At 37.1% G+C, this 13,500-nt stretch overlaps 1 protein-coding gene across 2 annotated transcripts in view; it reads right to left on the minus strand.

Annotated features, from left to right (window-relative positions):
• The window catches only part of MYO1E (myosin IE), a 99,324-nt gene that overhangs the window by 39,758 nt on the left and 46,066 nt on the right, over window positions 1–13,500 (minus strand). For both annotated transcript variants that reach the window (XM_064456514.1, XM_064456513.1), the window contains exons 5-12: window positions 12,376–12,463; window positions 10,076–10,165; window positions 9,071–9,202; window positions 7,495–7,629; window positions 6,154–6,286; window positions 2,413–2,609; window positions 1,297–1,377; window positions 772–858 (exon numbers count right to left, since the gene is read on the minus strand). In XM_064456514.1, the coding sequence (XP_064312584.1) occupies window positions 772–858; window positions 1,297–1,377; window positions 2,413–2,609; window positions 6,154–6,286; window positions 7,495–7,629; window positions 9,071–9,202; window positions 10,076–10,165; window positions 12,376–12,463 (943 nt within the window). The remainder of the gene's footprint in view (window positions 1–771; window positions 859–1,296; window positions 1,378–2,412; window positions 2,610–6,153; window positions 6,287–7,494; window positions 7,630–9,070; window positions 9,203–10,075; window positions 10,166–12,375; window positions 12,464–13,500) is intronic.

The raw sequence follows: 13,500 nt of genomic DNA on the forward strand, positions 1-13,500 counted from the left end.
ATAATTACTGTAACCATAAAAACATGTAGACACTGACTGGGGAAAAAATTTATCCTAAAATTTTATTAAGTTGACCCACAGAGTTGCATAAATACGAGTTCAGCTAGACATGTAGCAGGTCATTTGTGTGCTCAGCTGCAATGATCAGTTACTTTTATACAAAAGCAATTGTGTATCTGCATTCTTGAAAACCTTGTCCTAAAGTTTGTGCCAGGCCTGAGCTCAAACCATACGCAATGCTTCCGTCTCAGCCACATTCTGTCTGCCCTCCCATGCAGAAGCTTACATTCATGTAAAGTGAGATTTTGCAGTAAGACTGTGAGCAGAGAACTGCACATACTTTCAGAATTATTTTTTTATTTATCTCAATAGTCTATTTCATTCATATATATATATATAAAATAGTGTGGAAGAAATGAAGTATTCCCATTTAACAGTGTGTCCTATCCAATGAAAGCACAGGGATGGAACCAAGCTGCAGTTTTCCATTTCTGTCAGTGAGTCAGAATATGCAGCAAGTCTGGGCAGAGTCATATGACTGCATTAGTACAACATGTGAGGGACTCACTTCTCTACCACTGTACTAGAAAAAAAAAAATGTAGCTTTTGTGGTTTACAGTGTTAGGGTTAGCCAAAGACAAAGGGTTGGGGTTTTTTTCTTGCTTAACAAGGCAAATTTTATTGTAAGCAGATGATGAAACCTCAATTTTTCCACCTATTGAAAAAGCAATAGCTCATTTATGAATTAAAAAATAATAAATGTCTGGTTACCTGTTCTGCCTTCAGTGTCAGTTCAATAAAAATCTGCTGTAGTTTTTCATTAACAAAGTTGATGCAGAACTGTTCAAAACCATTTTTCTATAGAAAAGGAAACAGTTTAAAAATTAGTCTCATGCTTTTACATACAATAATTCTTAGTTCTTAGACTGGCAATAAGCTTCAAAGAAACACTGTCAATGATGGATGGATTGCTGACTTCATAGACATTTTGTGTAATCTCAGATCTTTCTTTTAAGATCAATGACCTAGTTTCTTTGAAGTTTCTTCAGTATTTTGTGTTTATTAAGTGAGACATTAACAGTGAGAACTCAATGTCCATAAAGCTGGGTTGGAGGTTTTTTTTTGCTTTTATTCTGGCCACAGGATTTGGATTCCGCCCCACCCCCACCCCCCACCCCCACCCCAAAAAAAAAAACACCAAACAACCAAATAAAAAAAAAAACAAACACAAAAAACCCACCAACCAACCTCTCCCAGGTCAGATCAGCTCATACCCCAAGTATTGCATTGCCCTACCTGGAATATTTCAAAGCCATAAATATCAAGAACACCAATGTTATATTCTTCATGGTCCTTCTCCATAGCCTTATTAATGGACTAATAAAACAGAAACAAATCATAAAATATAGTTTATATATTTAAAAGATATATCCATATCCTTAAATCTTTATATAAAAATATTGGGTTTCTTCAAAAAGAACATATTTGAATAGAATACAAATATATGTAATACTGTATTTTACTTTCCCTTTTTAATAAAGTGTTATTAACAGGTAGGAAATGAACAGTATACTATCCTGTTTTCCAGGTTAGTGAGCCTTTGGATCTACTGTTTGTAAAAATCTTTCACCTTTGGTATAACTGGCTCAGTTAAAGAAAAGGAGACAACAAAAAAGGAACACCTGAAAGTCTGATATTTGATGCATTTTGCAGATGGTACCATGGATCTTTTCACCTATTTCTGTATTTCTCTACTTTGCAGAGACAGTGCTGGTAGAAGCACAGAGTGGGAATTACAGAGCAGTCATGGTGAGGGAGACTTCGGAGACACTAGCAGTGCCACCACAGAGGAGACTTCTGCTTCATCTAGCCAGCACCTGTGGCCAAAGGTAAGGTTTCTACCCCACCAATCCAGCCCAGAGTCTCATTCTGAACAAGAGAGTACTTCAGCATGGAGAATGGAATTTGACCATTTGCTCAAATGCCACAAAATCAGGATACTGAAGGGGTTCTTTGCAGGACAGTGGTGTTAAGAGAGCGGGGACCACAACCCACTAATTCTGCTCATCTGAAAATGCTCAACTATGTAGGAGAAACTAAGACTTAGAGAAGTACGGATGCTGTCAGGAAGGAGATGTCAGAATATCCTTTGGGACAGTTGTGGCAGGAGACAGTGCTGAAAGCACAGCTCATTTGCTTAAAAGAAAATGTAGCATTTGTCATATAATCAGTGCTTTGTATTAGATATCTGTGGTTGTGCTCCCACTGCACTGGTCAGTGCTGCTGCTAAGGTTTAGGCAAAAAAACATACTGGGTGAAAGAAACAATGGGCAAGAAAAGCACTGCAAGGAACATTCCTAGTGTACTTGTACTTGTTTGATACTTCAGAAGAACCAAGCAAATCCAACTTACATCCACCAAGTAATCAAAAAGACGGGAATGAAGGGCCTTGGCCAGTGCATCCCTGGTGTAGCAGGCTTGTTCCACATTTAGCGTTACATTAATGGACTCAGATTTGCCTCCCCACTTGCTGTCCATCTGTCTGCTGGTCAGTTTTTCTTTTAGGCGGTCCTGGTTAATTCCCAGGAGAAAAGCAGGGAAAGCCAAAACTGCAAGAGAGACTGGGGTTGCTGGATTATGACTTACAGACTAAACCAATATAGAATGAAGGGAAAAAAAATTAGCTGTATCTCTAATAACAATCAATGGTAATAAACCTCATGGGCATGCAGCTTAAAAAGAAAAAATGAGGGATTTATGTCTTTAAAACTTCCCTAAGCTCCCCAAGGACATTTTCAATTCTTTACTTTCATGGATTTCAATTAAGATAAACCACCTTGAAGTAAAATAGTCAAGCTATTTCTGTATCTTCAGTCCTTTGAACATGTATGCTGGCCTAGGTCATAGTTTAGAACTATATGGTTCAAACAAATTACTCTTGGAGCAGATGGAAATAACACATAGAGCTCACACATTAAATAAAATTGACACCATTGCAAATCTTTTGTTAAAACATGAAATGTTTAAAATATACTAAAAATACGCTATCTGCTTCCTAATAATCTTTCCCTTTCTTCTTCTCCTAAGTCAGGATATTACAAGTTTTCAACTGCCTTGCCATTTTTTTTGCTTTTGTTTTTTTTAATGCGTTAGCTGGGAGTACTTTGCCAATTCTGGTGTCCTTTGTTTAAAGGTAAAGCAGAAAATACACCTGTGCAATAAGCAGCCACAAGTCTAGTATTCCCTGCATTCTTAGCACATGGTGCAGATGTTAGCTGCAGGTGTCACACACCTTAAGGAATGGAAAAAGAGAAACTGCTTGACAGTACATGGAAATAGCTCCCAAGGGCAACTCGGAGTTGGTACTGCACCTCCACTAAACCACATAATCCTTTAACAGTGTTTCCTCCATGTTCCATTGCTTTCAGACCTACTTTACTGGTGTGAAGAGGATGTAAAATAATCACTAAGGCAGCAGCCTTTTGTGCTTTACACATCTGTAACATCACAGCATGATTTCGCTAAACCCCTCAGAACATTAATCCAAAATTATTTTTAAAACTGCAAATAACGCCCAGCTTTCTGAAAACTGATTTATTACCATCAGGAAGCTGATTAAGTTTACCCTAGCGTACTAGGAACCACACAACTACCCAAAGTTGAGTCACTGGCAACATCTCTGATACCTCACTGAGAAATCAGGTTGAAGAGCACACAAAAAGGTCAAACATCATCTGCTTTAAAATGGAAAAGAATGTAGTAGAATTACAGACCAAATATAAATATGCTCACGTGTACTGTCAAGATGCCAGAATAAGTCTTTAACCAATACTGCTGTAAGAATTTATAAAGATAGTACAATGATAAGAACCACCATGCATACCTCAGAAACTCTTCATTCACAGTGCTAATGATTTACTATAAAGGAAGAATAGCAGAGCATGACTTGATATAACTTCACATCCTTAAAATGCCTGATGATTTTCCCTAGTTAGGGACCTAGTAACGAGTTAGAAATTGGTTACTGTCTAGAAATTACTACAAAGCAGGATATGCATGTAATTGAAAAAATGATCCTCAAAGAGTAATCAATAATGATCTGTGGAACAGTTTTAAATACAACCTGTGAAGAAAAGCTGAAAAAGATCAGGTTCACTTCACTGGTTTTCAGAAAGTGCAAAACAAATCTTTCAATACAATGCAAGTGTCAAGAGGGATGGTGTAAATTGTTTTCTGCACCCAGGAGAGAACAAGCAGTATTTGGCATGATTTGCAAGATGGAAGATTTAGAATAAATAATGAGAACACTTTTTTCAACTATTTATATAATCAAGCACTGTAACATAGTGGAGTGATTACTGGCAGTTTTAAAGAAGAACTATGTCTACATATCTGCCAAGAATCGTCTGTATAGATTTGATTCTGACTCAGAGTAAGAGACTAGAGTTTTTGGTGTCTTGAAGAACGGCCTTTGCATGTTTTTCTGCGACTGACTATATTATAACAAGAATGCTGTTGACCACATTCTTGAACTTTTTATTATTTCAGACTTAGGCAAAGCATGGCTAAGTGGTGGTCTTTCATCGTGCTTTATCTTTTGTGGCTATCCAGGCTACAAACACTTTAGTATTTAGCTGGCTAGGACAAACAGAAAACTAGGGGGAAGATTAATGGAAAGAGAAATTAAGCCAAATTTCAACTTCATAATGCAGAAATTGTACTAGACATTGCTGTTTCTTCTCTGGCTTCTTTAAAATGCAGTATGTTTATGAATAAGTTCTATATTTGCTATTTTTTTCAATGTATTATTCATACACAAATTCTGTATTTATATCCCAGTGAGCAAGAGAAATATGGTGTACATGGCTCATCACAGAAATAGCATTTACCATCTTATTTTCAACTCATGTCTTTTGAGTTTGTTACTTTTTGATGCAACACACTCTGTATCTTGTCTGGCTATTAAATGTCTTGATTTCATTGAAAGATTTAATACTGTGATTTAAATGGAAGCATAGTAGCTCATTTGGAATTGTAAGGCATATTAAAAAAACCCAATACTTTTCTTTGGATGTATAAAATGCCACAAAATGTTTCTCTTTCCGTTCACTTACTAGTCTCACAAATTAAGAAATTAAGGTTAAAATTTGGTATTTTTTATTTCTCGATTTCTTAAAACAAATAGCAGGAGAGTACTAATACAGTCGAGTGGGAAGCTGACTGCACAAGATACTTTATTCATATTTAACTTGCCTAAAATGAAAAAACTGTAGTTTTCCTAAACATAAGGACCATTATGAAATAAGAGTTAAGAGAACAGATATGTATATGCTACTACAGATGTTGTGCTTATCCACTCTGTCCTTAAACTATCAAGGTAGTATAAAATCAACATTAGATGCAAGGTATAAATCATGACAAAAATGTTTAAAACTCAAGATCTATTAATCTTTCAACATGTTGCTGATGTGGGCCTAGCTGATATAAAACAGCAGAAAGAGGTAAAGGATGCAAGGACAGTGCATTGGGGATAAGGAAATAAGGAGGAAATAGTTACACAGTAGATACAGCTAATAATGAGGTGTGGGTTGAGAAATTTGAGTCAGGGAACAGAACTGTATTATGTAAATTCTGCATCCCAATTCAATTCTGAATTTCTATTTTCAAGGCACCTCTTCTGGATGCATGTTCACAAACACACACACACACAAATATATATGCCTGAGTGCTGCCTGTGTACCTGAGACTAAGGATACTCCACAAGTTGGTAGCTGCTTTCACGTGCCACTGAGGTCAGACAAACCACATAACCAACAGGTGTGTTTACGAATGCATGCCAATGCACTGAAAGCAGCAGAGTTCAAGTTTGCTTGAAAGTGTTTCTCACAGTTTCTATTATTTCACACTCAAAGGCTGGAAAAGGATTTCTTAAATTCAGAATGCAAAACTGCACTGCTGTTAAGTCAGTGGCATTGTACAACACAAAAGAGGGGCCTCGGTACCATTGGTTTTGGAAAAGAATCTAAATTAGCAGCCTTGCACTATAAGAAATGATGGGCTGTGTTTGGATAAGCAGCTCAAGATTGCAGTTCACATTTGCCATCTGGGTTTCAACCCATTGCTAATTCTGTAACAGTTTCCAGAGGTACTTACACTCCTCACTCTCCACTCCTGCATAGTTGCCAACTTCTCTGAAGCTGATGTTTCCCAAATGCAGTATTCCTGCCACTATCTGCAGCACCAATGCCTGTTCCTCTGCAAAGATCCCGATCACACTCATTGCATGCTGGGAAGAAAAAAAAAATCCAATCAGTCAGAGAATCTGTTCAATGACTCTTTTCATAGAAGTCCTTTTAAAATTATGATGTTAAAAATTTGAGTTGTTCAAAACAGTTCAAACACCTAAGGCAATCCATTTAATTACAGCCTGCACCGAAGTTTCAAAAGGTACCAGATGTCCTACTTCAATATTTTTGTATTTTTTTAATTAAATACAGAAGCATCTACACTATTTAGAAGGTGTGTTAGCAAAATAAATTCTGGAAAAATTAAAGTTACTGAAAAACAATGACCTGCTCTTAAGCGTCACACTAAAAATAAATAGTTTAACTGCAAAATGGGAAACCATGACCTGAAGAGACAATTATTTTATTCCTTCTATACAGACAGTTTATCCACTTAGATTAAGAACTGTGAAGCTGTACTGAATGACTCTAAAAAGCAGCACAGTCTGACTGGCTTAGGCTGTGAATTTCAGCCACTTACTAGAAAATAATCCACAACAACACTGGGTTTTGGAGTCTAGAGTATATGGTAACTTACAAAATGTCTTCTCAACTGACTGTTTTTCTAAAACACCAAATTAGCTAGAAAACAACAGTAATGATTTTTTAAGCCTTTAAATGTGCTACATATATAAATAAGATGGTGTGTTAATACCCTTATTTTAAATAGTACATTTCTAATAACAGGATATCAGCAAGTTGACATGACTTGCATAAAGGTCACACAATGAACTGGCAACAGCACTGGATAAAGATCCCTGATCCATGCTTTCTAATTCCCTTTCCCCAGCCTTTCAGTTGCACTGTTTTAAATAGGCATGGAAGATCAGTCACCACTAAGAATTCAGCTAAAACAGGGCACACTCATATTTTTCTTCTAATGGAAGTTCCTCACTATGTTTGCATTTTCACATTTTTCATACTGCATATTATCTGCACTCGAATTTCATTAAATTTGTGCCCATCTGAAAAAGAGCAAACAGAAAACAGAATGCAATTCTATACAAAGTATCTACCTCCTCAGGATTGTTATGCTGCAACATAGGACCTCTTAAGGGTAACATACCTCCTCCTCAGGGTAAAATATAATTAAAGTAAGTTACATCTACATTAATTTCTCCTCCCACATTAATACATTAATGTCACTGGTACAAATGGACAGTGAAATGAACATGTATCCACCACATATATCATAGCATAAAACACTCACCAGTGTTTCTTGGAAATCCGATTTATCATTGATGTCATCGACTTTGTAGGACCCAGAGAGACTCAGATAGTAATAGTAGTCCATACTGGTAATGCCAAGACTGCTTTTTTGTTCCGAGGAGGCCCCTTCAATTAGCTGCAGAATAAAAATCCCCAAATTAGGTACCATACAACCATCTTCAGCAGAGATGAGTCAGAAAGGTGGCTGAGCCTGAAATTACTGGGAAAGATATGGCTAGTGCTGTGCCAGGTATGTATCCTTCCGATGTTTTGTTAATTGTTTACCCCAAAAGACCAGATTCTCATTCCCATTCCCATGAATGGTTTAGTTCTAACTTCCACAGCTAATAAAAGGCAAAAAAAAACCCCAAAAACAACTGTGATTGACTTGAATGCCTTCTATTATCTTTACCTCATAAAGACAAAACAAGTTTTCCAATCTGCAATGTATTATCTAAATCCCTAGCGTGTTTTCCATGCTTACTGAAAGGTAGGCAGAGTTGAGAGAACATACTAAGAAAGAATTATTTGTGACTCACATTGTGAGGCCAAGTCCCTTATGCCCATTATGGTGTATGTTAATCAAGTTTTGAATTGCTCCAACACTATGTGGGTTTGAAGAATGGCTTAGGTCACACCTCTTTGCATCATTTAGGCCAACAGGGCCAAGAATAAATAACAGAGTAGTTTAAAAAAAGGGTTCCTGTACTCTCTGTGATGCCAGAGGAGAGGCTCCTCAGACCTATGTAAAACCTAGTAGTTGTGCACAGACATGGCTGCAACAGGAAAGAATTAACAAACTAACCTCAGAAGAGAATAGTCAAAACCCCATAGACTTTTAAATCCTGTGTCAAAAAGCCTCTCCAAGCCACAGATTAAAATCTGCAGTACAGTGCAAATTGTTCATATACCTTGGAAGAGGAGAATGCACAGCTCCTGGAGCAATTCCAGCTCCAACTCAGCTTTTCATCCTGGCAATTGCACTTCAACTTTATGTGAAGCTGCTTACAGTCACATACAATGCGCTGTCTTTACTCTAGTTTTGTAGACCTTGATCAACAGCACTTCAGCAAATAAAGAACTCGTATGTCAAGGAACATTGAAGGCCAGAAAAGCCTTTTGAAACACAAAACAAAGAGGGGATGCTTGGAGGATTGAACAAAATTATATTATTCTAATGTCCTAGAAAACTTAACTGAGAATCAAATCTTTCTTTCAAAGCTGTGCTATGGATTTCCAGAGCAGAAGGTATAATTACACAGGCTGTTTAAAATGAATCTGTTGGAAAGTTCTTATTTTCCATTATATTCTACTGTACTTTTCTATATGGGAGTTCACAGTGAATTTCCAAGCAAGGCCTTTGAAATATCGAAGTATTTTTGTTCTGGAGCTGAAAGGCAGCTAGGTAAGTCTATGTTAGATGGTGTCTTAACATGCTGTCAAGCTTCCCAGTGATATCCACATTACCTTCTTGAGTATGCATTCAGTAATCTGTGTTGAGAGTTACTTTTCCATCAAAAGGAAAAACTGGTCCTAGTTATTTTAAATAACTCAGAAAGAACCTATACACTTCTGACCTGGTAAAAAATGTGAAAACTCCTCTCTCCAGGATTCCTCATTACAACTCGAGATTTTTCCAGTAGGAAGTTGGAGATTTTCCCTCCATCTGGTTCTCCACCTGGGCTAAACTGGATTTCAAAGTATTTCCCCTGCAATAAATAATTAAAGCTGTTGAATGATTGGTAAACACAAACCTGAAACCATGCAATTGTACTGTATCTCAAGGAAGGTTACTAGGATATTTAATCTTTATGGATGCAGTGACACAGCTGCCTCAAGGTATAACCTAAGCTTAGATTCTTGAAATGTGATAACATATCTTTCTTTCTGCATTTACACAGCACTAGACTTGAGATAGTAAGTGTCATATGTTAATGCAAACATAGAGAGGAAGTCAGTGGCTTCTTCTCACTGCTGAGACTCTTGCTTAGTAGAAAGGAAACCATAAGGCTTGCCTTATATGGAAAGTAAATTTAAGAGACTTATGACCAACAGCAAACAGTTTTCTGCTCGAAAGCAAGGTAAAGCAATTATCTTTTTCTTTCAGAGACACATAATTGCATTAATGCTCACGTTAGCTGAGGCACAAATCTCAAACTTGTACAGCCTACATGTAACTTCTAAAAACACAACAGTATGTTATCTGTTGAACACAACATCTGTTTCACAATATTATCTTGACCATTTTATATTGACAGACTGAAAATAATCCCTGCCTCATATATTACCGTGTATATTTTACTGATCTGGAAAACTGGAATGTTTGTCCCTGGCACGTTATTTGCTTGAAGACTAAACATTTTATAAATAAATTGTACCAGTACATATTTTAAGAGAAACAAATGTACAACCTATACAGAATGAAGTACAGGCCTCTCAACACATTATATTTTAAAACACACTTTATATTTTATTTAGATTTACCTCATTTGTAGTCAATTTATATTACACTCCTGAATAACGTCTCTCTAAAAGCATAGAAGTTTGAAGAATTAGGTAATCTCTAAGGTAGAGGAACTTACAAATCTGCTGGAGTTGTTGTTTCGTACAGTCTTTGCATTCCCAAAGGCCTCTAGTAAAGGGTTGGACTGTAGAATAATATCTTTAACGTGCTAAAATTTTAGGAAACGAGAAATAGAAACAGACATTTTTTAAAGTTCTTACAGATTTTCTAGAAAACCATTACATCTAAACTAGATATTAAAAAAGCAAGAAAACCTGCATCTGTAAGAAATCCTCTGGAACAGATAAGGAATGGAATCTAACCTTCTTTTTTTCCAGAGCTTCTAAATCCTATTTTTTGAAGAAGATCCTACAAAATTGAACAAAATGCCTGAGGCTAAAAACCGGTCCTTTTGTTCACTGTTCTGCCAAGCAACACAGCCAATAAATTGATCTGTTTTTTTCATCATCCTGATTTTAAACAATTCCCTTCTTACACATGTGCATTTAAATATTTTGGGGGGTCTGAAACCAAAACCAATGAAGTCAGAGCAGCATGAAATTTAGGAATCTGCAAGTCCCTGAGCAACCTGTTTCGGGATCAATTATGCTGCTACCTAGCTGTCTTAGAAAGCAAAATAGTATGTTACTTTTTTATCTTTATCTGATCCTGGAAGTTGGAAGTATGGACAAGATATTAGCTTTGGAACAAGCCCAATGCATGCTGGGTCATGAAGAGAAGACTGAATTTTATTTCAAAAGAAATAAAATAGGATGCTGGGTTGCATCAAAAAGGGCATCACCAGCAGAGAGAAAGAAGTCATCATCCCACTCTACTCAGTGCTTGTCAGGCCACACCTGGAGTACTGTGTACAGTTCTGGTGCCCGCTATACAAAAAGGACGTGGACAGGCTGGAAGGGGTCCAGAGAAGGGCCACCAAGATGATCAAAGGACTGGGAAGCCTGCCATATGAGGATAGGCTGGGAGAACTGGGTTTGTTCAGCCTTGAGAAAAGGAGGCTCAGAGGGGATCTCATCACTGTATACCAGTACTTAAGGGGGAGCTGCAAAGAAGATGGAGGCTCCCTTTTTACATGGACTCACATGGAGAGGACAAGGGGGAATGGACACAAATTGCTCTGGGGGAGATTCCGATTGGACACCAGAGGGAAATTTTTCACAGTGAGGACAGTCAACCATTGGAATAATCTCCCCAGGGAAGTGGTTGACTCGGCCACGTTGGACACCTTCAAGAGTCGTCTGGACAGGATGCTGGGCCATCCTGTCTAGACTGCGCTCTTCCTAGAAAGGTTGGACTAGATGATCCCTGAGGTCCCTTCCAACCTGTGATTCTGTGAAATGCTCATGGCAAATTACCAACTTCTTCAACTGTTACTCTGTAATCACTAAGAATATTTTTTAATTTTGTACAAGAAGCTGGAATCTTTTAAATAAACCAAAATATTTACTTATGAATTATGTATATATTTATTCCAAAAATAACACAATGCATACTTTCTCTGGATCACTCTCTTGGTTACTGAATTATTCTCTGCAATGTTCCCAGTATCACTGTTGCACAAAACTAAGCAGAAAGAAAATACTTGACATTATAGACTGCAATAAAGCAAAAATTGACATTAAACACTCAAAAAGAATAGACTGGTAAAAGCAGCTATTACCTGTTTACCACTGCCTGTCAGTCAGTGAATGACATCACTACGGGAATTTTTATGGCTAATTCAATTAGCTTTAGTTAACAGGTTTTGACAGGTATAGCAGACATTGATAGTATAGTTAACAACAAAAGCAACTATCTGTTGCTTCAGCTAGCTTTCAAATACTCTAATTTTGACTAGATAACCTCATAATTCAAGATTATGTTCCTGCTGTTGGCTCTCTGACGTATTCATACAAATGGGAGATTTCATGGAAGTAAAAAAACCTGGAATATCAGTTCAGTTCTCAATAGAACACCAAAACAAGAGGAAAAGTCCAACACACCTACTAAAAGGAGATTGGCTGTTGTTCTTATTCTGATTAAGAACAATCATTAAAGTACTTCTTACCCTGTAACTGAAAAATAAAGCTTGTAGATGTAATTCAGCATGAGAGCTACAAAACTTTTTGCAGAGACGATTCTGGGCCTGTGGATCTCCCTCATATGGATCCCATCACACAGGCAGCCCAGCAATCTACACGCAAGCAGTTCACTCTTGTCCCTCTGCTGTTGAGGGCTTCTAGCTGCCCACCCCACAAGCTTCTCCAGTAGAGTGCCTCTTGGCTGCCACTGTCTGCCAGGACAGACCTTTGTTATTCTACCTCTGAAGTAGATCTTTAGTCTATGCTTATACTTCAGTATTACTCTATATCAACTCACCTGTACTTTAGGGCCACCTCCAGAAATTTTGGAGATATAACTCATGATATATTTAGCAGCTACAGTCTTTCCTGCACCACTTTCCCCACTACAAAGAAAGGAATACAAAAATGCACTTGTTAGTTTTTAAATAACCCTAGGATGGAGTTATTGGAGTTATTTGAGATTTATCTTGTTCAACCAAGACTAGGTACTTTAACAATGAATAATAATAAATATACACCATATTTACATTGGGTAAGCTGCTAATATATAGATTGTGATACAGTATGGTAGCATGGTACTTGGATATGTTTGTGAATAAATCATTTTGAATATATCATCTTGCGTGGACACCAGAATCTCTATGGGACTTCAAAGTCACAAAACTATGTAGACAGAGAAATAAGCATACTTAAACCAAGATGCTCAAAAGAGAACAAGTGTGTGAAGAACTCAATTCCCATCTAAATTTAGTGGGATTTCAGATCTTAACACAAAAAAAATTATTGAAAAATCTAAGGCTTGAATGCCACACCAGATACCTACTTCATTTCAGAAGCCTTTTGTTTTAGGGGTTCCTGAATGAAATAATGAGACATTATTAATCACATCCTGAATGACGGAAGAACTACCTTCCTGTTCCTATGCCTCTTGACACAGGGTACAAGGAGTCTTAATATTCCATACTAGCTTTCACAATTCCTTCCTTCCATTAAAATATTTCACTTCAATGGTGAATAATATTTACAACATCCGTAGATTTGCCTTCTCACAATTAGTAAGCTTCTCAAGACGAAAAGAAGATTGGCATGCCAGACAATCCAACCCCACACTTTAATTCATACCTTAAAGCTAACTTCATTTCAACAGAATTCCTCTGGACTTACAAAAATCTTGGTGCAAGTCAGCTTTGACCTTAATGAATTTACCCTGACCTGGACAACTATACTAATACAAAAAAAAACAACACACAGATGTTGGTTCAATGTCATAAAGGTCTGAAATATTTCTTTGCTTGTGTGAAAATCTGTGCTATCTTTTAAGCTCCTGAATAATTTCAGTGGATGTTGCTGACTCTTCTATCCTGCGCCTACTTGTTCCTGGATATGGATCAAATGCACATCTTTTCCTGCACAAATATTA

The sequence above is a fragment of the Phalacrocorax carbo genome, chromosome 7 (genome assembly GCF_963921805.1).
Source record: "Phalacrocorax carbo chromosome 7, bPhaCar2.1, whole genome shotgun sequence".
Lineage (NCBI taxonomy): Eukaryota > Metazoa > Chordata > Aves > Suliformes > Phalacrocoracidae > Phalacrocorax > Phalacrocorax carbo.